The following is a 26,970-nucleotide window of genomic DNA, read 5'->3' on the forward strand; positions in this document are numbered from 1 at the left end:
TCTGCAAGCCTCTGCGATCTAGTTAAGAAAAAGTTCCGTTCAAAAAATGAGTTATTTAGAACTGGACTACAAATCACTATCCACCAATAACAGAATCAGGATTCAAATAGCTCCTGATACATCTCTCACCTGAAACTGGGGAAGAATAGGAAGAGTCTAATGTCTAAAGTGCTAGACAGAGACATACAGAAAGTAAACAATGAGCCAGAAAACCTGTTTCCTAGGAGGATATGTGGTTATTATTGATCAGGACATAGATACCTAGGTAGTGACTATCAACTTACTTCACATAAATCACTAAACAGGCATCAGGTTGGTAACTTTCGGTCACCAGTAACCTGGGGTGAGTTTGTTCTGGTGCCTTACATCCTGAGAGCTTTGCATCATTCTACCAGTTCTGAGCCACTCAGGCCCTCTCTTTTCTTATCTTTCAGCCTCACCTACCCTGTTTTATTGTGTTTATGGCAACTGCTCAAATGCTCTAATCAGGATCAGTATCCAGGGCACTGCACATTCACATAGGTAGATGCAGCCCCTGCCTGAAAAGCTTGTAACTGAATTGCTCTTTTATCTTTCAGCAATCCAGTGAAATCATTCCTGAGTCTCAGTTCAAGTTCCAGTCATGACTTCATTCACAAATACCCTTGACAGTGGGTCTATTTGTTCACATTTATTAACTCCAGCCCGAAAGTGAACAGTTACATCACGAAGAAATTTACCATATGCATGTCTCAATTCTTGTGTTTTCTGAATTTTTCGATGGAATGAAAGCACACCGTCCGTGCATGCCTTTCCCCACAGATGGTATTCTTTTAGGCAGTTTTTCATTCATTAATTTTTTGTTATAGTTTTCAGCGTCTCTTCTTCCAGTGAGCATTTGGTTCTAAATATCAGATATATGCATATGTTGCCATTTTGTACAAACCATAAATAAAAGAGGAACTCTGGATATTATTCTCCCTTTGTCTCTTACAGTCTTTGTTTTTTACCTTCACAATTATTTGTTCTAATCTAGGGTGAACAGAGAGGTAAGTTATGTTTACTCCAGAGGTTATAAGATCAAGACAATATCACTGAACTTTGTTCACTGAACTATCAATATGTTCACAAATTCTCCAGTCAATCACAACTCTCTTTGGAACCTCCCACATTCAGAAGATGCCCATTGGCTGCTAGACTTAAACCCTTAAGCACCAGCATCCCCTAGTGATGCTATGTATCTCAGCAGTTTGTTTCATTGCAGTATTCTTGGAGGATTGACTTTTAGTAGAAAGTAAAGGCACTCTGCCTCTTAATGCCATGTTATATTGGGGAATCTTTGCCTCTCAGCTACAAATCCTGTAGAGTACATGAAGAGTAGAAACACAGTTTTATTTTAACTGTCTTTAGCCACCACATCTATCACACACTTATTACAAAAGACACACACATCAAAGCGCAGGGCTTATTTGTAAGACATATTAAATGAAGAGAAAAATCAATCAAATTAAAAAATGACATTTTTACCATGGAGCCTTCCTGGAGGCTTTAAAAGAAAGATAAACTCAGTGACTATTTCTAGAGCAGTATGTTCCACAGCTACTCATTTCTATTCAGCTTGCTACATAAAGATGGTTTGTGGAGAAGAAACTATAGTAATCATAAATTTATTCATCTGTCTGCTGATTTAGTTGAGATATTTAAAGACCAGGATCCGGCAAACTTGCTAGATGAGAATTCTAAATGAGAAGTATCTGCTCTACATTTCATTAATACTTCATGAAAATTCAACAATCTGTTCAGAAAATATTCTGATTCCTGCTGTGCTCTACTCTATGCACAAGTGTCTCTTGCTTGTGTGCATAGACTCAGTGGCAGTTGCAATATTCTCCAGTTCAGTTTTGACGTAACAGTTCTCTCTTTAGACAGACTTGAAATCAGATTGAAATCCTCTCTCCCCATTCCCCACAAAGACTGAATCACTGGCCTTGAGACAAAAGGTATTTCCTCCCCTCAACCTTGAGACTGTACAGCCCTCACTCTGCAATAACCCCTAATGCTGCTGCATAGGGGACAATGGATTGTTGATCAAGATAGCAGCAGGTCCATCTGCAGGGAATGGGACTTTAAAGTTAAGCACATGATTAAGTGCTGAATGTGATAAATAGGGATGAACATAAGTATGTGCGTAAGTGCTTTGCTGAATCATGTCCTCTGCAACAGAACCTCACCAATTCCATTGCAGCTGCAGCCCTCTCCAGACTCAAAGGGGGGAACAACATTTTACCCTGCATATCTTGCATCTTAAGTCCAATATGTCCGTGACGTAACCTAATTTCCTCCCCATTTAGCTATAACCAATGTCATGTAGCAGATTTTTATACCAGGTGCTTATTGGCACTGCTTATATTAGATGCATACTTCCAATATTTGTCTGGAGTTAACTACTGGACACTAGAGGTAGACAGAATTGAGCGTATGTGATTTGATTGTATTTATGGGGCAAATCCTGAGGTCCTTTCTCAGATTTAATTTTGTACAAGTTTGCCTGAGTAAGTACCTCAGATCAGGCCATTTATGAGTAGGAGTGAAAACTGAGAGTGAATGTGTTAAGTGAGACATGACAAACCTGACTAGCACTTCTTGTTGATATTCTGTTATTTTTGTGGTTACGGTTCATGAGGATTTTTGTAAGGAAGTTTATTTTTGCAAGCTGTTGAGTGCTGACCGTGATGTGGGGTGGTTTTCATTTAAGTAAATATCTGTTAACTTTTGTTAAGGTTCTTGGACAGACAAATTGTTATTCTGGAATTTACAAGAAAAGCTGTGTAAAATTGTTTGGTTTAGACTATTCAGTGAAAGTATATGTTGTAGGTTTCAACAAATTATGGACAATTATGGTTTAGGGCAAGCTAATCAGTAGCTTTTCATTTTGACAGCTGTCAGCTCTCCTGTCTCTTTTCAAAGATCTAGAAATATTCAGCAGCACCAAGACACACTTTTTTATAAAATATTACAATTCCTTACAACTTGAAGGTAGCTATTGAATATACAAGTTTGATAAATTGTTTTTTAGGCAGGTTAGCCAGCTGTCTGTGCCAGTTGCATAAACTGGATGATTCTGAAAATTAAGTAACTATTGCAGTGAAAATATACATTAAAAACAGCATCGAGCATGCAGCAGCGAATATTAATCCTGCTGGTTAAATAATGGGACACACACAATAAACACATCATTTAAAATTAAAATTGTTGTTGACCAATTCTTTAGAGTCTTTTACCATTGTAGCAATCATTGCCCATATATAGGGACTGCTTGAGTGTTTCAGTGATCCCTGTGGAGAACAGTATGAATATTTTTTCCAGAGCTGAGAAAAGGAAAATAGATAGCTGTAACAGAACTGCAGGAGCAGCCAAGCAGTAGATTGATTCAACAGGAGAAATTCAATGTATCCCAGAAGATTTCCTAGGATTTTCTCTCCTGCTGCGTTGGGCGCAATTTGGTGTAATGAGAAACTGAGGATTTTTTGTCAGGTGTGTTAAAGCTTGTAGTGATGGCTTGAAGGTAAAAAGAAATAAAGTAAAACTGAAAACGTCTCTCTTCAGAAAATGCTTTTGGATCTAGAAAGACTAAGGGCAACTTCTTTGAGGTACAAAAAAGGTCAAATTTCTCATGCAAGTAACATTTCACAAAAGACACTTTAGCTGAATGTATAGGGTGGAAAAAAAACAACTCTTCTGTATTAAGTGGTTTGAACACTAGCGCATACCCCAGAAAACAAACAGGGGAAGGTTTATGAAAAGATCCAGTGAAATTGCTGTCTGTCTTACTGTAATCTTTATGCTGTGAAATATATGGAGAAACCCACTTAGTACTGCTGGCCTGACAGTCATTGTTAATAGGCTCAGGGGGAAAAGACAAGGGAAGATTTTGTAAGTGAACATGCAAATAGGCATTGCGTTTAGTTGGGGTGAAATTTGCTCCTACACAGAGAGCTGGTGCAATGCCAATGCCTTACTGAAGTTCCACTTAAGCCCTCTTTGAGTGGTCATTGGGTTTGTGCTGGCCCATTGAACAGGGATGATTTTCACCCTTAAGGAGTTTGGGTGTTTCAAAGCACTCATGCCCTCTTCTTATAACAAGTCATGGCCATTACAGATGTATGGTTTCTGCCACTCTTGCCACCCACAACTTATGCAAACCTTTTGCTTCTTATAATATGATGGAAGCACTTCTTACAATATGGTGCTTTAATGCACCTCAAGTCCCTGTCTAAGGCTTTGTCTACACTGGAACTTCGTCAGCAAAATTTTTGTCATTCAGGGGTGTTAGTCCCCCTTTTCCCATGAATGACAAAAGTTTTGCCGACAAAAAGTGGGGGTGTAAACAGCACTTTGTCGGCAGGAGCACTCTCCTGCTGACAAAGCTCCTGCAACTCATGGGAGGTGGACATTTTTTGTTGGCAGGAGAGGTTTCTCTTGCCGAAAATAGGCAGCTACACTGTGTGCTTTTGGTGGCACAGCTGGGTTGGTAAAAGGTGCATAGTGTAGACAAAGCCTCAGTTATTCAGCGGTAGTATGCTAGTGGGACAGTTTCCCAAGCAAAATGCCGAACATTGACAGTAGCCTACTGAAATCAAAGATGTGCCGGGTGTGAGATATTCATGGTCGCAGCAGCATGCATTGTTTTGCATTTCCATGCCCCCGACATTTCACTGCAGTCACGGAGCCTCATTGTGTGCTGCAATATCACATGATGAGGCAGAACTAAGAGAAGAAATAGATAATGTAATGAAAAACTACATTTTCAGTTTACACAGCTGTAATGCAATACACCATGCACAGGGCCAGCACAGACAGTGTAGTGTCTACACAGGCACTTTACATACTTGTGAACACTCACCACATTCAGAATCAAAAGACCTGGCATCAGCAAGCGAGCCACAGGCCAATGCCAGCCATGCTAGCTCCTTCCCCATCTCTCCTCCACCAGACTGTCCAGAGCTGTTCGACAGCGCTGGGACCCAATGAATCCCAAACCCTAGCCACATAAAGCAGGATCATCCATAGTACCTTCTGTTGGCTTATGAGTGTATGTCTACACTGCAGCTTGGAGTGAGCCTCCCAGACTGGGTAGGCAAATGGTGTAGTGTCTACATTATGGGGGTGGAATTAGCACATGAAAAACAGCTGTGTGGATGTTGGAGCTGCAGCAGAGACTCCTGAACTCAGAACCAGAGGGTCAGATGGGCATGACAGCCAGAGCTGCTGCCACAGCCACAATGTACACATATTGCTAATGCCCTCAGAATCTCCCCACGCATTTAGCACAAGAACCAGCGCTGGCAACCACGGAGGGGTACAACCACCTCAGCCTCTTGATGTCAATGAAATAAATATTGGGCTATTCATTACTATTTCCTTCACACTTCATATTAATTCATTTACATTAATTCCATCACTGTCTGAACTCTTCACACTGTACCTGACTGCCCCGCCCCCCCATACACACCCCCACCCTTAATTTCAAACACAGGAGCTCCCACAGCGATAGTCTCTACCAACAAGTGATGTTCTGGTGATGGAATGATGGGTGTGATGTGCTTATAAAAAGATCAGATGTTGACAAAGGCTACTGTGGCTAATCAGAGCTGCTGTTGTGGTTTCCATTAATATTTCACATCCTATCCTATACACTATCCAAGGAGAATGGATATTTTATTTCATAGGCTAATCCAGAAAGCACACTGGGAAACTGAGGTTGAAGGTGTGCACCAAAGCACTTTCAGAAATAACAATGATAAGCCTTAATTGAATGGTGTCCCTGGAGGGGGGGCGGGGATTCTAGCTTTAATAAACAGACCATCCCCGTAGGACAGTTGAATAAACCACTGCCATCACAGCTCTTACCTGTACGGTTTTAGAGTCCTGTTGCCATAAAGCAAGGCTTCCTCCCAACGTCTGAGATTAATACAGGCATCCATGGCACAGTCAAGCATTTTCAGCAGATAGATGTTTGTGTCTGGAAGGCGATCTGCACTGTTATTTAGAAGAGTCTGGCACATTGCCAGAACCTGCTCCCACTCTGTTATTAACCTTAGCTAAGGATTCTTCATCTTCATCAAACCAAAAAATACAAGTTTCAATGTTGTTAGCAAGGAATAAGTGCCACAGGGCATTAAGATAAAAGAGATCCCATTATTTCAGGCTCTGTTTCAACTCCTGAAAACATACTTAAAAAAACATAAGTGGTACCTCAGGTAACTAAATTTTGTTTACAGTTAACAAACCGTCTTCTAACGAAGGCTGCATTTTGAGTGGTAAGGAGTAAAGGAAAGGTGACAAGATGAGAGGATATATTATTATTATGTTAATATATAATACTGAAGCAAAACCCAGCTACAATTATTCTTTGGCTATTTGAAACATCATTATTTTCTTAAACATCTTTCCTAGTTGCAGTGGTTTCTTCAGTGTTCTCGTGAAATTAAAACTGAGCCTGCAGATACCTAATTTTCTTTTTATTTGAAACAGTTCCAGAGAGTAAGGTTTTGTCAGTGAGCTAATTGGCTGTGTCAGAGAAGCAGCACTGCAGGTTTCATGGATAACAGAAAACATTGCAGCTCCACTGTCTGATTGTCGTTTACGTTTAAGGATCTTGGTGAGAAAGAATATTTTAATCTCCAATACAAGAAGGTTCTTTTGTATGTTGGAAAAGTGAACTGGGATTCACATTCAAATGAATGAGGAATTCACTACTGCAAAGCTTTCAGCTTTCAGCTTTCTCATCTGTAAAATGGATACTATGGCCTTGATCCAGTAAAGCACTTAGGCGTATTCTTAATTTTAGCATGTGAGCAATCCTACTGAGGTCATATATACCAACGTATACCCTGGCAAACAAAATAATAATACTGTGCACTTATATAGCACTTTCCATCCAAGAATCTCAAAGTGCTCCACAATTTATTTAATCTCATGTAGCCTTTGGTTAATTCAGAAGGCAAATTGCACATGTCACTAATGACAGGTTCTTTAGTCAGGTGGAGACATAAAGCTTTTAGAATACGCGAGTTTGGTGAGTAACATAAATATAGACGTGATGGCTTAATTTAAAACCCAAATAACCCAAAGTATTAATGCAGTTCCACAAAAAGATACATAAAGACATGTAGTGTTATCATATTCACAAACTCCTAGAGACCACTGAAAACAAATACAGGAGAAAGTAGTAAATGGAGTACATTATGAGGGGAGGTGACAGTCCAGCTTGCATCATCTTGTCAACCCCCACGTACTCAACTAGGGTCAAGAAAACACCATTTTTATTCACCTTTTCTCTCACACCACACATGTCTGGGACAATGTTTGATCAAGATTCAACCCCTGTCCATGTGTGGTATTCCAAGGAATCATAATTAAGGTTCTAGCTGCTTACACAAAATATTTTCATCAATACGTTTCCCAGCAGTCGTGATACATCAATGCAGTTAGCTCCCTGGTTACACATACTTATAATCCCCCAAATCTACTACCTTAAACTTTTTATTCTTCTGCTGGTTTACTTATTTATCACAAGTTATATATTGCTAAATCTTATGAATGTCAAGCATTCATGCTAACTTTCAGGCCGACAGGCCTCAAACCTATTGTGTAAAGCCTACTTTAAATATTAATATGTATATATTTTATGTTTCCCCACTGTCATAACAGCTCGAATGGTTTCCATTTTTACTATTTAAAGCATTTTAGTATTGCTTAGCACATAATGTATAGTTTAATCTTGCAAAACAAACTCCCCTAAGATCAGGTCAGGGGGTCCCAGGTCCACAATTATGCCAATGCTGAAAAGTAGCACAGGCCCCAGTCCAGCAATGCACTCAAGCACTCCATGAATACTCCCAGGGTGAGGGAATGAGTTCTACCTGAGCATGGAAACACTCATGTACTTAAATTTAACAACATGCCTAAGCGCTTTGCTGAATAAGGATCAACAATATTCACCTATAAGGCATGGTTACCGTGAGGTTAAATTAATTGTTTGTTAAGTGCTTTGAGACCCTTAGATGGAAAGTACTTTATTAGGGAAGAAATTTATCATTATTTTATTTGCCAACAATGATGTGGTTTATGATTTCTTACACAAGATTCAGGAACTATATTGAAATGTTAATTAAAAAGAGTAACTATAAAACAGGTACTTTGACAAGAATTCTTACACTATGCCTGTTGAGAAAATATTAGCATAATATTAATAATGTGGTTAATTTAATATAGAATTTTAGAATCCTTTATAAAAACTCTTTTTAAGGGGTATATACACTCATTTTAGATACGTAGCTTAGGCCTTGTTTACCCTGCCACTTTACAGCGCTGCAACTTTCTTGCTTAGCGGGGTGAAACCCACCCCCTGAGCACTGCAAGTTTTAGCACTGTAAAGTGGCAGTGTAGAAAGTGCACCAGCTCTGGGTAGCTACTCCCCTCATGGGGGTGGGGTTTTTTTTTTACCAGTGCCGCGACTACACAGCCTGCTGCGGCAGCGCTTTAACGTTGCTAGTAAAGACATACCCTGAATCTTTCTCTCTCGGGCATACGTCACTGTATTCTTTATGGCTGATTAAGGATAGAATAGGAACAGGAGAAAGCAAGATGATTTTCACTTGATAAAATGTTTGTAGTAAGCATAAAGCATTGACACTCCAGAGAGATCAGTATCTTAGCTGATGCTCAGCATCACTCAAGATGTTTTCATGTCTCAAGATATTGTTTCGTACATTCTGTAGCATCTAATATGAAAAGTCTAATATTCCAAACCTCCTGAGGCCAAATTCTGCCTGGTAAAGTGCATAATCACAAGCCAGAAAACTTGCAGTCAGCAGTTCAAGTGCAATGGAGAAATTAGCTGTCCCAACTGTAACTTAGGCTCGAGTAGCAGCCATTGTGCAGTGATCTGAGATAGAGAAGGATTCCTTTTCCCCTTTGCCACAGTAATTGCACTGTGCTCAGCTTTGACTGCTCAGTTTGTGTGCTTAATCATGAATATGGGACATTTGTTGTTGACGGCTATCTCTGTGCAGATTTGGAAGGTGCTAACTTTCTCAACCCTAAATTCTAAAAACTCTTTTGTTTGCTTGAAAAGAAAGTGTAATATTTGCAGAAATTGATGGGTAAATGCCCCACCCTGCAGGGAAAGTTTCCTACTAACTATTGGTGAATGGACAAATGTATCTGTCAAGCTCAGTCTCCTGATATTGCAGAAGACTAAATTTTACACTGCTGCAACACTGGGACTCGATGAGACGAGAGATGAAACATTTCAGGTAGCACATCCCTAAGAGAAAAATCAAATAAATCAACAGCTGAGATTGCTTTTCTAAGATGATCCTGACACCTTTTGCTACGACAATTTCAGTTTCGTTTTTAAATACCAACATGTCAGCTCAAATGAATACTTTTGGTTAATGACCCCAGCGAAAGGTCAGAATGGCCCACAATTTTATTTTGCATATACAATTTTGCTCCTACAATTAAATTGAGACATATTTAATTTCACCTGCAATTGCACCCATTTAGACACGTATACCCTGGCTGCACTTTTTAGGCATTTAAATAGTTTTAATTACACAAGCAACTAGATGTACCAACAATTTAGCATCCACATTAAATTGTATGTCTAAAATTATCCCTGTACTATCAAAGGTCTGATTCAATTCTGGCTAAAAATCAGGTCAAAAGATACATTCACATTATTCTATGCTTGAATTCACTAATGGCAGAGGTGAAAGTAAGCCGGTTCGGTCTGGTAATGGACCGGACTGGCTTCCCCAGGCCGGCGATTTTAAGGGCCCGGGGCTCCCTGCAGCAGCTGGAGCCCAAGGGCCTTTAAATCACTGCCCGAGCCCTGCCGCTGCTACCCCAGGACTCCGGCAGCGGGGCTCGGGAGGCGCTTTAAAGGGCCTGGGAATCCCTGCACAGGCTGGAGCCCCTGGCCCTTTAAATCCCCACAGGAGCCTTGCCGCCACTACCCAGGGGCTCAGGCAGCAGGGCTCTGGCAGTTATTTAAAGGGTCCAGGGATCCCCACTGCCTGAGCCCTGGGCCCTTTAAATCGCTGCCTGAGCCCAGCTGCTGGGGCCTTGGGGTAGCAGTGACAGGGATCCCTTTGCGATTTAAAGGGCCCAGAACTCCGCTGCAGTAGCAGTGGCCAGAGCCCTTTAAATCGCCCCAGGGCTCCCAGCCACCTCTGCAGCTGGTAGTTTGGAGGTGATTTAAAGGCCCCAGGGCTCCCTGCCACAGCCGGAGCCCCGCCTGTTCCAGTTGAGTCCACGCCTCTTCCAGTTGAGGCCACACCCCTGCTCAGAACTCCGGCATACCAGTAAGTCCTCTAACTTACTTTCACCCCTAACTACCGGCATCTGAATAGCGAACTATGGAAAATCAGAGACAGCTTTTACAATGACTGTGTGGTCTTCGATTTCCCTCAAGCCAAAGGAAGACTAAGAACCTAGTTCTACCACTCTAATTTATACTGAGTCGTACCTTATTAGATAAGTAATCCCACTGAAATCAAGTGACTTGTGAGTAAACAAGAATTACTATGTGAGTAAACATGCCAGAACTGTGCCCAGTGTAAAACCAAAAACTTAGTGACTGCTCTTTGGGCTAATAAATCGGTTCCTCTGATTAGAAGAAAATCCTATGTTTTGGCAAATGGAGGTCAGTGTCTCTGGAAAATAATGGTACAAAACTGATCTGCTCTTAACCAGCCTAGGACATCTCTAAACAAACAACTTTTTTTGCAGGGCCAAAATGGAGCACTCAGAGATTCTGACCTATGTAGCTCTAGAGCTGTACCAAGATGCCAGAAAACAGCAAGGCATCCTGCCACAGTTCATGAGCCAAATTCGTGGCCGGTGTAACTCCACTGAAATACAGGGAGTAAGTGCAAGGAGGAATACAGACCACTATGCCTATTGTTAGCTACAAAATCTCTGTTTCTCCTACGCAGCATTTCTTGGTCATTGTGATTGTCTTTAAATGCTTATAAGGCTGCCATTATGCCTTAGCATGATTTATTAATACAAGGCAGTCTCATTAAGTTTTGGCTTAACAATTGTTTTGAGTATTATAATTACTCATGGATTATATTAGGGTAGTACTTAGAGGCTCTGATTAGGATGAAGGTCATGTTATGGTAAGTGCTGTATAAAGAGGTAGACAGTCCCTGCCATGATGAGATTATAGGCTAAGCACCCTAAAATGACATAATCATTGGTACAATTAAAATATTATTTGGTTTACAATTCAAATGAATGCAGAGTAAATTTTTCAAAAAGAAAAAAGAAAAAGAAAAAATGTTCCACCCCAAATGAGGTGCAAAAGCTTACAAGGTGAGCACTATGGATTGTTAGTAAAAGCAAGGAAGATCCATTTGCCACTGACTGTCACTAAAAGGATACCTTCTTGTGACCTTGGGTCTCCCACTTCAGCTACAGCATCTTTGATTTCTTTCCAGGCTTGCTCTTCACCTGCCAGCATGTCAGCATCCTGTTTTGACAGAAACAAAAGCAAGAAACAAAAGCGCTTGATAAGAAAAACAAAGTTGACTCTGACTATGTAAGAACATGCCATAATGATGAGCAAAGGGTTATAAAAGACTACACTGGCACAAAGAGTGTTGGGCCCATGTAGCAAAACATTCCCCCTCCCCCAAATAATATCTGAAATGAATAACGGAATTCACTCTTGGAATGTGTTTGTGACTCCTCTGTATTTGTTTTCCATGAATTTTCTAATGAATGAGATTGCTCACTGGAATGTTCAAGGATAATGAAAATGTTAAGGAATATTAGAAAACATCAAGGAAGGTGAATTTTGAATTCATAAGCAGTGCGTATGCAGACCAAAAAGCTGATTCTAAGAATTATGATCATCTGATCAGGGAATAGAAGCAATAGGATGTCTCTCACATCTTGTATTTCCTACAAAAACAAATCAAACAGCTCAGATGTCAGCTACTAACAAAGAACTGCTCACTAACAGTCTACAGACCCACAAAACTATGTGTAGAAATGACTCGGCTAATAATTTTGAATAACTTCAATAAAACTGTAAGCTGAGCACAGATAGTTTTCAAGCAGAAAGAGCCTAACTTCATTCAATATTCATATTATAAGCACCAGTCCAGTGAATTACTTTGCTGCTCAGGTTACTTTTGGGGGTGAGGTGAGGGGGAAAATCAGTTATCCCCGTTCCTGCCGGTAAACCATATCCAATAGTTACATTTTCACATCACTCTTTCATAATGCAGTGTATGGACGCACAATGCTTAATGGTGACAGTAAGGGACTGGACATGCGGAGACAACTCTGCCAGCGACTTATTGGGTAACTTTAGGCAAGTCACTTGGAGCCAAATTTTTTAAAGGTATTCAGATGTCTAAAAACACAGTTAGTGGCATTTTCAAAAGTGCTTTTAACCTAATTGTGCTTCAATTTCTCCACCTGTAAAACAGAGAGAATAATGCCCACTTTTGCAAAGGCTTTGGTACCCTTCGGATGAAAGCTGTTACAGAAGTATAAATTATACTTATTTTCAAATGATCTCAAAAACAGCCCTCTGGGGAAAAGGTTTACATGAAAGAAATTGGGTATAAGGAACTAGCCAAGCACTTTTGAGCCAATACACATTCCATGGGTACCACAAGAACATTGCTGTTGAGAAGTTTAAAATCCATGTCTCTCTTGCACTACATAAATAGAGAGAAATCAGAGAAGAAAATTAATTATTGTGAATTCAAAATAACAGAAAATATTTGCAGTGCACCTGTGTTCACTTTCTTGTTTAATTTTGCAGTTATGTCTTCCACGCTGTCCAACAAAACTGTTGGACTCTTGCATTGTCCAAGAGATGGTTAAATCAAAATTGGTCTCAGCTGTTTTATAATTTTGTAACATTCTGCATCAGAAAGATACGAAGAGGGCAGCCTTACCCTAACGCAATTTGCAAATGCAAAAACTAGTTCTCCGATTAAAAAAGGCCCGCCTGGAAATAATTTTGTACATGTCTAAATCTGCCACCAGAAAGCAAAAGGGTCAGAGTTGGGAAAGAAGAGCTCATGTTGCTGTAGCCATGTTAGCATAGCTAATACTACAGACCTAACCTCGTAAAGTTTTGTACCAGACTCACACAGAATGACTTAAATTCAACCTTGATATAACTCCACTGAATTTTATGGCATTGCATTGCTTACAACAAAGCTGAACTTGGTCTGACAAACTGTTCGGAATATTGGGCCTGATGATGCTCTCTGAACGCCTTTGTAAATCCAGAGTTGCTCCACTGATTTTCACTGCTATAAATGAAAACAAAATTTGGCCTATAAAATTAAATAATACATGACTGCAAAATTAAGGTGGGGGAGAGGGGATTACATGAACAAAAAGGAGGAAATTCCCACAGCCACTGTAACTCAGCCATTTGCCCAAACACAGTAGTCACCTTGCTATATATATACATTGTGTTAAAATCCAGGCTGATACACCTACAACCAAGTACTCGGAGACACTGGAATAACAACCACTGGGCCAGATTTAGAGGTGAGAATAAAATGGTGTACAGTAAATTATAGGTCACTCCACAGATACAAGGCAGTATTAGGTGGGTTAGTTTACATGTTGTGGGACTGATAGATGGTATAAGTTTAAAGCATATGTCAAGGCAGGATTTTAACTTGAACCTTCTTAGACCTATTGGGAGTTGCTTTTCCTGCCGCACGCTTGTCTTTCAGCATCTAACGACGCAAACTGCAGGGATATTGAATCAGATTTTCCCTAGTACTTACAGGTAGGTGGAACACAAGGATACAAAGAGTCTCCCCACCCTGTATGTCCCCTGCAAGACAATCACAGGCACTGTGTTTGGTGGAGCACAGAAACTGCACCCTGTGCAAACATCACACTAGAGGGGACCCTGACCGCCTTCCCCAGGAGCCTGTGGGGTGGAGGGAGCTCTGGCCCTGATAAAGACTTCAAGATTAAAGTCACTACTTCAGTGCGAGATTTGCCTTCGTTTTCAGGATGAGACTGTTGAGGGTCTTGCTTGGGTAAAGATCTGGCCCGTTAAACATCCTTGATTCTTGGAAGAGGGTTCTTCCTATATTTTTGTTGCTAGTTCCAAATTTCAGGCAGGACAGATTTTTGTCTGTCCTTTTCTGTAGGACTTTTCCCAGGGGATGCTGGCTACTCCTTCAATAAAGGCAATCAGTTGGAAGCAGCAAAATGACCAAGAGTGGTCACTGTGAAAATACTTCTGGCTTACAAGCTAATAAGCTTTTCCCAGTAAGTTGTTTCTGTCACTGACTTAGATTCTGCCCTGAAAATCTTAGCCATGTGATATGACTAAGACAGCTAAAAATACAAAGCTGCCTTAGAGTAGGAATTATGAAAATAATTGAAATGATTAATAGTTATGCCAAATTGTTTAATTTCATCTAAGAGCATGGCAGTAATAAGATCTAACTGTCCATGAAATAGCCCATTCAAAGTCACTCTTCAGAGCATGCTCCCAGCCAAACCTCCAGGTGTGCAATTGCAGGAATAAAGAGGAACATGTCTTTTCATCTGCCGAAATGGAGAACCCACCCTGTAGCAAAGTGAGCAGCCTTTGAACAACAATGAAAGTTTAGTGACACCAGCCTAATTATTTCCCCCACTGGCAATACTGGTGTTCAACACAAGGGTTTAGTCTTCAAAAGAACAAACTGATTTGCTTCTTCGGATCCAGTGTCATTCTGAAAAAATAATTAACTGCATCACAGGGATACACAACAAACTTCCAGCGGCTGAGGCCAGCACATTTACAGATTCAGGTTTCACATGTGGAGGTGTGCTGATGAGGGAAGTGCAAGTGGATATGTTGGGTGGAATGATTCAGAGAGAAGGAGCACACTGAGAAGTGGCCCCTGCTGTTGCAGTACCTGCTGTTCCTACAATATGCTTGTTGCCAGATGCCAGCAGGAGAATAGGGTAACACAGACCTGGCAACACCACCTGTATGATTAGCCACACTCCCTTGGAGTCATGAAGTACCACTGGGCATGCTAGTTGAGCCCCTGATCCAGTAGTCGAGGGAACCTAAGATCTGTGTTGTATCTTACCCCTGAATGGCTATCTTGAGAAAGAAGATCCCTGCACCTTCCTCACTTCTCTATGCATAGAGGATGCCCCCAAATTTAGCCCTTAGCCTGTCTCCTGGATTGTGACTTTAAGATCTTCAGTAAAACCTCTGTCCTGCTGAAGGCACAAGAAAGGTCTGCATTTTTTCCCTCCCTTCATCCCTTCTTGTGGACAAGTCTGGCAGAGGTGTGCAGCTTTCTAACTGCAGTGTGCCTGAGGATTCATGGTCTCCACCAAGCAGATCTCTGGTACTCTGCATGGACTGCCTACCCTTTCAATAGCTTTCCAGTTCAAAATATGTTCTTTCCCAGAGGCTGACTTGGTTTTTGTAGTAAAAAGAGCCACAATCTAAATTCCTCCTAAATGGTCTTGAGCACTGGTAAAACCCTGATACTCCAATAGAGAGGATACTGTGTAATTTCAGACACCTTCCCCCCAACTCACTTTGGGTAATTAAAACTCAAAGATTCTTGCGCTTAACTACAAAAAAGGGCAGGATTTTACCTTTACAATAAATTTGGCAGTTCACACTGTTTACAGTGAGTATTGCACAGAGGAATGTGTAATACTATTATAAGCAGAATTTTTTTTTTTTTGTAAAGCTCTGGGTTTTTTTCCTTCCCTAGCTGAGGCAGATGTACAGTATCATAAAGGATTTGAGACCTCAGGACTAGCAAATCCCTTATGCATTTGCCTGAACATTATGAATCCTACATATTGTAAATCAGGACAGCATTATTTGTTGTTTTTCCTTTAGAATACGCTGTTTGTAAATCCAGTTATCTTCCTGAGCAACTGTGAAGCTTGAGGTTTTACGTGTGTAGATATTCATCATCAATTTAAATGTAAGGAACTTGTAAGTGGGTGTGCCCAGCTTGTTCACTGAAAATGCTCATGGAAATAGTCTGGTGCACAACAGGCATTATTAAAAGTCAACATTTGTCATAAGCTATCGTAGTCTCTCCCCAGTGCAGGGTTCTTTTAGCCACAATTGTTGAAGTGGAGCTGTGACCACTGATAACAAGAACAAGGGGACAAAATGGAAGACATAGGGATAAACATTTGATGATGATGATTTCTTTGTACTGTGGTCAAACATAGAGGTCCTAGTACTATGTTACGCACTATGCAAACATATAACAAAAAGAGATGGTATTAGGTATCGACAAGACACTACTCACTGTAGGTACGGGACATGCTCCTATTTTTTCCACAGTCACAAGAGTCAACATCTGTCGTGTCATTTCTGGTACTTCTTGGTGCCTTAATTCCTGAAAGTGGTTTTCTCTCAACTAGAGAGAGGTGTTGTCCCTAGGTACAGAATAGATATTGTCTTCTCTGCTCTGATTGTCTCTTCCTCCCCTGTTGTCTTTGATCTCCCTCTCTTGTCTTCTTTCTCTCATCTTACTCTCCATCTCCTTCTTTTCACTCTCCTTTGCCACTCACTTTCTCTTTCTCACCCTTCGTCAAAGTGCTCCCTGGTCCATTCACTCCAAGCACTATCACTGTTATACGTGACGTGTAATGCTGTTAGCACATCTACTGACTAAATCAATTACTGTTTTCTACTAGAATCACATTTAAAGTTTTTGAGTTTTAAAACACAGCCCACATGGCTTGCTATGAGAAACACCAGTCACCTCTCCCCTGACCAAAGCAGCTTGATGCCAGTCAGTCAGGAACACTCAATCCTCTTGTCACATACACAAACACACCAGTCTCTCACGATCATTCTGCCGACCCACCCAGTGCACCTGTCAAAATCTTCTCTCTCCAGGAATGAGGTGGCTGAGGGTTTTTCCTTCCCTCTGCTCAGGCTACAGGACAAGAACGGGACTTGGATTTTCTGTCCCACAATGGGTGCCAGAAAGAAGTTCTTCCCCCGCCCTCACTTCCCTATGCCCCCAGACCAATGTGGAGAAGCAGGGCCAGGAATCTTTGCCACTGGAGACAGTCACCAGAACAGTCTCCCCTCTCACCTCCCTCACCTGTCCACCAAAGGAGGAAAGTGGGTCCAGAATTATCCATCCAACAATTAAATTATTTTATTTCCTTTTCCTTTATCCCCTGCCACAAGATCACGGGTGGAGGCAGGGGCTTCTTTGACAGCTGCAGGGTGCGAGTGAGAGATTCATCCTACTTCTCCTACTCCTCTCATTTCCAAGCCACAGATTTGGACGGGTGGGGACTCCTGTTTCCACACCCTACTACATGGTGTGCTCCTTTTGTGCAATACCCAGCCCTGTATTGACAACAGCTAGTAAAGATGCTCATGATTCCCCCATGAGCAAGAATGCCAGACTGCCCCAAGTGGAGCAGAGAACAAGGGTGACCACTGCTCTGAAATGAAACTGACAGGTATCTTCTATTCAAAATACAAGTAGGAAATATGGAGTCTCAAATACACTGTTGTCGTTATAATGGCATAAGTCTATATGCTGTGTGTCAAACAGAAGTTATGGGCTTAGTGCCGGAATTATTGGGGTTCATTCTTCAGTCTGTATTATGCAGAAAGTCAGACTCAATGATATCCGACCCTTCTGGACTTAGAATCTAGGAATGTATAACACTGATGACCGTAAGGCAGTTTTGATTAAGTGAGACCTGTGAGATACCCTCCTTGAAATATGATCATGTATTTTTCTCATGTAGCCATTAAAAAAAAATAAAAACTCTCTAAAAGGAAAGTTTTTTCAGAGTGCCACATTTTAATTCTTTAAAATCAGGATATCTCTATATCTGAACATTACACACAAAGGGCCAAGTACTGCTGTGACGCGCTCAGCTCCTACTGACTTCAGCATCTGACCAGCTAAGATGAGGATATTACCCAAAGTGTTCAGATCTCTGGAGGACTGCTGAGTCCAAATCAAAAGACTTTTTGATTTTCAGTTGAAAAGTTACCTTGGGAGATCACACCCATCTCAGTGAGGACAGGATGCTATTCTAAAACAGTCTTGTTACGTATTGCTCCCTTAAAGCATAAAATCATTAAATTTTCTGGGTACAAGACACCTGAAGGCCTCAGGAAATGGTGTATTTATGATTAACTCATTAGCAGCTCATTGTTCTGTACCTGTCTGCAAGTAGAATATATGAAGGGAAGATATTGTACAGTGTTATGCAGAGCTTTTATCAGGCTGGTGGGAGAATGCAACATGGAAGTTGCAATATTATAAAGAACTAATCTTCATTCATGACATGAGAGCTTCAGGACAAACTAAATATAGGTATACACCTGATAAATGAGCACTCATAGCATTATCTGAACACAAAATACCTGGTCACAAACGTGACAAGAGAACAGGCATGTTAAAGTGTTTTACGGCAATATCTGAAGGCATGTCTTGGTCCTCGTGAAGGGTCTTTAGTCTTCTTAGCATCCACAAGGGCACCACTGGAGTTTATGGAGCAGCAGTAGCTTCATAGTTAAGGCAGAATCCACAATAGGAGTGGAGTGGGGTGGGGTGCGGTGGCAATTAGTGCTGGAAGTGTACATGGCAGTGGGCAGGTAACTGAACCCATTAAATGTTTCTGACATTTCTTAATCATCTGTGCAATATTTGGGGGGGTTATATGGTGTTGAATTTTGTAAAGAAAGTGTAATATTGTATCTGGTTAGCTGGACTCCACACTGCAACCCAGTTTGACCTTATATTTAAATCTTAGCCTAAATAAATCCAGAGCCAAACACTCATCATCCACAGAGCATCTTTCATTACAAAGACACATGGTTCTCACAGACACCTTAAGATTTCACTTCTAAGAATTTACTTCAACAAAAAATAGCTATATACTGAACGTGCACCACACATAGCCCTGTGCTTCTGACAGGCTCATGTTCCAAGATTCATGTATGACACCCCCCACCTGTAAGATGTCAAAACCCTCTAGTTCCTCAACAGTGCAAAATAACTCAAATCTCCACAACTACCCAACCCTATTGTCTACCCCATGCTGTACAGGTTAGGATAGGGTGACCAGATGTCCCAATATTATTGGGACAGTCCCGATTTTAGGGGACTTGTCCTGCGTCCCAATATAGGGGATCGTCCGACCACAGCTGCGGTGCTGCCACTCACCGCTTCCTGGGGCAGCTCCCCCATGTATTGCTTCATGTAAAAACACACAAGAATGTAAAACTAGAGACAAAAACTCAAATTAAAATTGTAATTTTTCTTTTTTCAGGATAAAAAAGATAGGTGGACAGATGCAGAGCAAGCAATATTCCATGTCTCTGACTGTTATTCAGTACATCTGATCACTGTGAGAAAGGCTAAATTAATTTTTCCAATTACAATTACTAAGACATGGCATTCATACAACACTTTACATTTTCAGAGTGCTGATACTAGTACGTGTTTGGAAGTACTGTACTGGTTAATGTTCTATATTGTGTAGATATAAAAATATTTAACAGTGTCTGATATAACATTTAGAATATATTCTGTTTACTTAGAAGCCTAAAAGGATGCAGCAATAACATTTCTGGGAGAAAAATTATTCAAAATTAGATTTGTATTTACAGAAAATTAAGATCAACGAGCAAATTTTCACAGGCCAATTTAATTCAACAGAATGCAATGGGAGCAGGTTAACTGTTTCAGTAACACTATAATATTTCAGAGATCAGAAACCATCATGTTAGCACTGCACACAATTGATGATTATACTGATTTTATGTTTAAACCTGCTGTTAAATCAGTCTCTAGGGCACAGAGGTATAAATCTTTTGCAGAAAGCAAATATAAATAAGCTCCAAAAATTCTTTTCATTAGCCCTAAACCGCAAAGTACAGTTGACTTTTGTTAATAGCATAAACACTCACAGATCAAGTATTAGTATTAAAATCTTTCTTCTTTATGTGTGCACCGTGTAATTAAACACTAAAACAATAGCATTATGGAAAGGCACCCCCCACAACCAAACAGCAGCATTTAAGGGTATTATGTTACCTAGTGAAGAAAGCAAGATAATATCTAAAGACATCTGTCAGCATTAAAGCAATATATAGTGCTGACACATGTAAACTTCACAATAGCATCCTATGTAGATCTGGAGAATCTTCAAATGAAAGATTCCAATTTAACACCTTCTGCAGTAATTCCACCATGTTCTAGTTATCTTGATTGCTTATCAACATATTCCTGATTTTTAATTATTTTTAAATGTGTCTCTCACATTCTAGCCTTCCCTGAGAAGGCATGATCACACAGAGTTTTTATCCCAGTCATAGTCTTGGACCTATGTAGTTCAGTCATACAGAACTCATGTCAGTGGGAGCGGACTGTGCTCAGTACCTCTCAGGATCAGGCCCTATAGGTTCAGTCCTGTTCCCATTGAAGTTAACATAAATTTTGCTTTAGACTCCATGAGAAGTAATTCTAGGCTTAAGCCTATGGCACCATTCCCATTGTAAACTCCCTATTTCCAGGAGCTTAGACACAGCCTGTAAAATTTCAGTCCAAACTGCATATCAATATAGTGTTCACAAACTGGAGTAAAAATTGACTGACTCTATCTGTGGTGTAATAAATAGAGGTTAATTACTTATTAACTAATAAAATGAAAAATAAACGTCTCTACAGCTTAGCAAATGATAAGTGGTGTTTTATGCCGGACCCGCCCAGAAAGACTTTGTGGCTTTGAGCATTTTAGCACAGTTTTCAACATCAGCCCAACAGGCCTATGGATATTTGGTCAACCTGGCATGATGCTGTTCAGACAAGTCACTCTAGCACAGGTGGAGGGTGGGGGGGGAGGGGTTGCCTAGAAACTGTGTGCTAGGTGTTATGGGCTGTCTCAGATATTAAATGCTAGTTGTTCCTTATCAACCAAACTAGGGATTATGAGACAATTATTTCCTTGCATTTAAGGCAGTGTTGTTACTGTGATATTCTAGGCACCTAAAAGTTAGGTGTTGCAATGCTTAGTATCGCAACACTTAAGTGCCTTTGTAGATCTGAGCTTAGATCCCAATTCATCAAAGTACTTGAGTATTCACTTTACATTACGCACATGAATAAGCCCATCAGTATTCAGCAATGTGGGTACCTTTAAGGACATGTGTAAGTTTCACTGAAGTTAACAGTATGGAGGCACATAATTAAGTACTCTGCTGAATAGAGAGGTGTGTTTGTTCATGTACTTATAGTTAAGCATATGCTTAAGTGCTTTGAAGAGTTGGGGACCTATGCACATTGCCAGGGCCAGCTCTACTGTTTTTGCTGCCCCAAGCAGTGTGCCGAATTGCCACTGCGGACAGCGGAGGCAGTCCATGTGCCGTTAGGGTGGCACACATGTTTCCATGGCAGTGGCAATTCGGAGGCAGCAGAAGCTGCGCCGCCGCGGACAGCTGAACATAGAAGCTGCCGCCACCATGGAAACGTGTGTGCCACCCTAACGGCACATGGACTGCCCCCGCCGTCCACAGGGGCAATTCAGCTTGCTGCTTGGGGCAGCAAAAACACACAGACTGCTGCCCCTTGCAGATTGCCGCCCCAAGCACCTGCTTAGAATGCTGGTGCCTGGAGCTGGCCCTGCATATTGCAGGACTGGATAGTTACTGAAAATATGCTGGCCTCAAGAGCTGAACCTCGAGCTATTTTGAACAACAATAATATCATAATGTGGTATGTGTGTTTTTCTCTGTCCTAAAAGCAGCATGATACAGTGGTTGCTATGGTATCTGTAGTATTTTTATCTGTAAGTGTTAAGTACAAGGTAAAGAGAAAAACCATTACACTGGTGCATATTGTTTTCTGAATATATTGTGTTCGCCAAATACAGAGACTTTTGGCTTTACAAAGTGCATATGACACAGTCCCATAATTTGTTAATCTCTTCTGTATTCAAAAATATTTGACAAATCTCACAAGTAAAGAAATGTCTGTTTCTGAAGTGTTCACAAAGACTCCTACGTTGGTATTTGGCATTCATGATTAGAAACTGATCACCTAGGCTACCAGTGGGTCGAATACACATATTCAGTGTTGAACATATGTATTTGCCTGAATGATGCAGACCAGTTTCAAAGTTTTGGAAATTCATGACTACAAAAGGGCTTCAATCCAATTGGATCAAACCAAAGCCCTTGTATGTACAAAGTATGTGCAGCTTTCCCCCCAGTAGTTGATCTGCTTTAGCGAGAACTTTGATATTTCACAGCCTGAAAATTATTTGGATGCAAACAAATAACAGGTCTAAGGTCTCTGGTGTCTCCAATAGAGGCAGTACAGTGAATTACAATTATGAATTACAATGAAGAACTTTTACTTCGGAGAATCATTACGTACTATCCTCAGTAATTAATACCAACTATGGTTGGTAGGTGTTCTAATGTTTAAATGAAGCTGCCAGAAACAGTCTGTAAGCAAATGAATACTTGAAACATCCTGTTTCCTGTACTTTCCAGTATACTATTATTCTGTCTCAATATTGATGACATTTTAGTCATTATTATGTAAAAGAGGAAAATGGCTGCATCCTGGAGCGTGAAGAAGACATTCTCTAAAAATGTCATAATGCTATGGAAACCACAATAATGACCTTGACTATTTCTCAACACCTGTATTTAATGTTTCAATAGCTGCAGTGCCACTGGCTCCTGTTGACTACCATTATTACAATATACTGTGTGACTTGGCAATCAATGGAGATAGGGCAGAGTGATGCAAAGCAGCAGGGGAGATAAAGCTCAAATTTTAAAACTCGAGTGTTTAAAGTTAGACACCTCAATCCACATTTAAGCACCTAAGTAAGTGGCCTGCTTTTCAGAGGGGCTGAGTACCCATAGCTACAAGAGGACTTCCTTAAGAGGTCTTTCTGAAAATGAAGCCAAATTCAGCCCTATTGTACACAGGAGCATATCCACTGGAGTTGCCCTACGAGGGCAGAATTTGGCCCACAGGCTGTTTCTGTTCTAAAGCATGAAAAGCAGTTTGTGCCTGGTGCTGTAAAAACCCTACTGGATTCTAGGGATGGATTTACTTGCAGTTTGGTTTTAGGGATTGGGAGAAAACCATCCCTCGAAGATTAGGGATTGAGGCCCCTGCTACTGCCCCCCTATGCCCTTCCATCATAAAAATGGCAGAGCAGCCATGGGGAGTTCCCCTAATGCAGGGGCAGCTCGGAGCTGGTGCACACAGTCCTATGCCTCCCACCCTAGGGACATACTAGGAGTTGTAGGGTGAATAGTTGGAGTGAAGGCAATTCTGGGCTGCAGAATCCTTTCAGTGCTGTTTCAACTTATATCAGAGGCCACACTGGCCCATAGAGCAGCCCAGAATTGAAGAAGGGAAAAGGTGGCTTAATGCTACCTTCACGCCCCCCTCCCCAGCCTCTAGGCTACACCTTCTATGCTGTGCCTCCTTAGAAAACCTGACCTTAGACTTTGATAAGCTTGAACCTGTCAGGCCCCGCAACGGTGCATGCGGCACACGCATACCTAACTTGGAATAGACATGAGCAAGCACTTGAAGAAGAACAGGAGTTGTCTGTACAACTGGCTTCATCCTGCCATGCACTGCTGGTCCAGTGTTTACCTGTTCGCCTTCTGATCCTGCCCTCCCAGTATTCTAGCTCAATCTGACTCTTAATAATTGTCTCGTGGCTCCCGCCCTCCACCCCTCCAGTTCGTTTGGCCCCTGTCCCTGGAAGCCGAGCCCATGCAGAGAGGAGGCTGCCACTGTCTCCCAGCCAGGCTCTCAGACTGAAGTGGCTCCCTGCCAGCTGCCAGGGAGAGTGGTCAAACATGCCGGAGGGAGGCGCAGGGAGAGAAGGACAGAGGTTCCTACCCCCGCAGGTAACGTGGGGTGGGAAGAGTGCAGCAGCCCCAGGCTGGGTGCTGGGCGCTGGGCAGGGGGGGTTCACTGGGCAGAGGACACACATGGGCGTTCCCGTGTCTTCCCCTCTAGATTGTGCCCCCCCCAGCACAAGGAGGCATGAGTTGTCTATGATCCTTACTCTTGGTCCCTGCCCTCCAGTTTGGCTCTTGATTCTGTTCTCCTGGCATTACAACCTGGCCTGATTGCTGGTAATTTGCTCCTGGACCCTCAGCCCACGCCCAACACTAGCCCCTACGCCAAGCCAACCATGCTCTGGCCCTGACCCAACCACACACCAGAACCCTCTTTATTTCCCCACTCAACTGCAATTTAAATAAGCCCCAGGGCAGGGAGGACAGGGTAAACAAGGGAAGCCAGCTGGAAACAGAGAAGGTCAAACTTTATGTCCAGAAGGCTGACGTCTGCGAAGGCATCAAACCTATCACCCAAGGCTCAGTTTGAGTGTGTGCAAGTTTTGATGTGAAAGATCTCTATTTGTGACAAGGATGCAAGCACTTTTCAGTGATGACTGTTGCAGAGTCATGTTTTGAGTGTTTTATTCAGATTTAATCAACTAAATTCATATATGGTACATGAACTGATTACCAATGTTCACAGTCAAGACTACCATCTTGTAGGTAAAACCATGAGGTAAAACCATGAGATAAAATGCAGTGGTACATTCAATGATACATTGTGAGCTAGAATACAACATATGTACTGTATGGTTCGCAATGGCCAATCATGATATGTTTTCAATTTCTTTCACTTTGGCTTGGTATTTTATTGCCAATGTGATTAAGAAATTCTGTTAAAGGAAGAAATGATCATCCCAGGTCTGTAAAACAATCATCTCCCACCAATCCACACAGCAACTGGAGCAGAATATTTTATTGTGATATCATTTAAATTGTGTTTCCAATTAATATCCTAAAACTGAGCAATGCACTAACAATGTATTTCTCTGTATTCTGATGACCTTTGAGTAACTGACACCTACCTTAAAAAGTCTTACGTGTCTATCAAAACATTTAAATAGTTAGATGGATGTGTTTTGTCCCTCTGAATAGCACCGTAACTCTACTCTTGTTTTGATTTTTCTTTAGAGCTTATCATATTCACTTTGCACTCTGTACATGGCTCCCCATGTTAATTAATTAAATACAATACAATGTTCTAGTTCAGCAGCTCAGCCTTATTAGTATTTTTTCTCTATATACTTTTAGTGACTATGGATTCCAGCTATCACACTAGTGGCAGTAGATGGAATCACATTAACAGTTTGCACAGCTCAGAGGAGCTCCTTACTTGTCCTGGGATGCCTCTTCCACGTGTAATATTTTTCATCAGAAAAACTAGGAGAATGAAAGCATAGCTACTTGATATGGACACAGAGGGATGGGAAACTTGCATACCGCCCCTTGCTTCTTAGCTATGGTTAAAACAAAGCACCACTCCTGATGTCTTCCTAAGCAACATGATGTAGCAATACATTTTTCTTAATGATTTTGTAAGATAAATCTTGGGCAGGGTGTTGTGAGACCCTGCTATGATAACATTAACACACCCCAAACTCAAATCAGTGCAGCCACTGTTCTTAGTGAAACAACAGCTTCATAACCCAATCCATTGAGCAATCTTGTGGAAAATAACAGGAGATCCTGCAATGGGTCAGCAAATTACACATTCCACCTATGTAACTCACATGGCTGGAGTTAATTTAGCCTCTGTGTGCCTGCTGCTCTTTAAAAAACAAAAAGTTCCCACTTATGGCTAAAAATAAATCTTGTAAGTGAATAATTTATAGCTATAGCTTTAGTTACTGCTTTGTTTTGATATTAATTAAGTTATTGGCAAGAAACGGATATTCCACAATGCTACTTTAACATTTTTTTTTATTAAAGAATCAGCATTTCATTTCAAAGCTGTCTGCCTGCAGCTTTAAAACCTCATAAGTTATAGTTTTGCTATTCAAATGACATCATCCTTGCTTAGTAAGAACTTAGAGAGGATATTAGTTAAGGAATAGAATTGACTTGGGCAATAAAATCCTCAATTTGTGGAACTTCTGATAAAATCCATGAGTTGCGTCTCCACAGGTAAGGGGCATCACAAGTTGGTACACTGTCGCTACAGCTCTGGGGTCACTTTTGCACAGATTTCAAAGAAGTTTGCCTTCTCCATTCTGAAATTCTCTCACCACTGCTGATCATTCCAGGTCTGTAAAACAATCCTCTCCCACAAATCCACACTGTTATCTAGGGCCAATAAATGATGCTGTCAAGTATCAGAGGGGTAGCCGTGTTAGTCTGGATCTGTAAAAGCAGCAAAGAATCCTGTGGCACCTTATAGACTAACAGATGTTTTGGAGCATGAGCTTTCGTGGGTGAATACCCACTTCGTCGGAGGCATGTAGTGGAAATTTCCAGGGGCAGATATATATATGCAAGCAAGCTAGAGATAACGAGGTTAGTTCAATTAGGGAGGATGAGGCCCTGTTCTAGCAGTTGAGGTGTAAAAACCAAGGGAGGAGAAACTGGTTTTGTAGTTGGCAAGACATTCACAGTCTTTGTTTAATCCTGAGCTGATGGTGTCAAATTTGCAGATGAACTGAAGCTCAGCAGTTTCTCTTTGGAGTCTGGTCCTGAAGTTTTTTTGCTGCAGGATGGCCACCTTAAGATCTGCTATAGTGTGGCCAGGGAGGTTGAAGTGTTCTCCTACAGGTTTTTGTATATTGCCATTCCTAATATTTGATTTGTGTCCATTTATCCTTTTCTCTAGAGGTTGTCCAGTTTGGCCGATGTACATAGCAGAGGGGCATTGCTGGCATATGATGGCGCATATTACATTGGTGGACGTTCAGGTGAACGAAACAGTGATGGTGTGGCTGATCTGGTTAGGGATGCTGAATGATGCTGAACATTGTGTAACTGATCCAGGAACTTGCTAGAAATCTCCCATCCCATGGGAGATTTCGAGCAAGTAGTGTCTG

The 26,970-nt window shown here is 41.2% G+C and overlaps 1 protein-coding gene across 4 annotated transcripts in view; it reads right to left on the minus strand.

Annotated features, from left to right (window-relative positions):
* SMYD3 (SET and MYND domain containing 3) overlaps positions 1-26,970 on the minus strand; it is a 654,773-nt gene that overhangs the window by 60,808 nt on the left and 566,995 nt on the right. For 3 of the 4 annotated variants that reach the window (XM_030557037.1, XM_030557036.1, XM_030557039.1), the window contains 2 exons: positions 11,437-11,524; positions 5,890-6,064 (listed from right to left, as the gene is read on the minus strand). In XM_030557037.1, coding sequence (XP_030412897.1) covers positions 5,890-6,064; positions 11,437-11,524 — 263 coding nt within the window. Of the gene's footprint in view, positions 1-4,370; positions 4,747-5,889; positions 6,065-11,436; positions 11,525-26,970 lie in introns of those variants that run through there. The other variant, XM_030557038.1, reaches the window with a different exon arrangement.

The sequence above is a fragment of the Gopherus evgoodei genome, chromosome 3 (assembly GCF_007399415.2).
Source record: "Gopherus evgoodei ecotype Sinaloan lineage chromosome 3, rGopEvg1_v1.p, whole genome shotgun sequence".
Taxonomy (NCBI): Eukaryota; Metazoa; Chordata; order Testudines; family Testudinidae; genus Gopherus; species Gopherus evgoodei.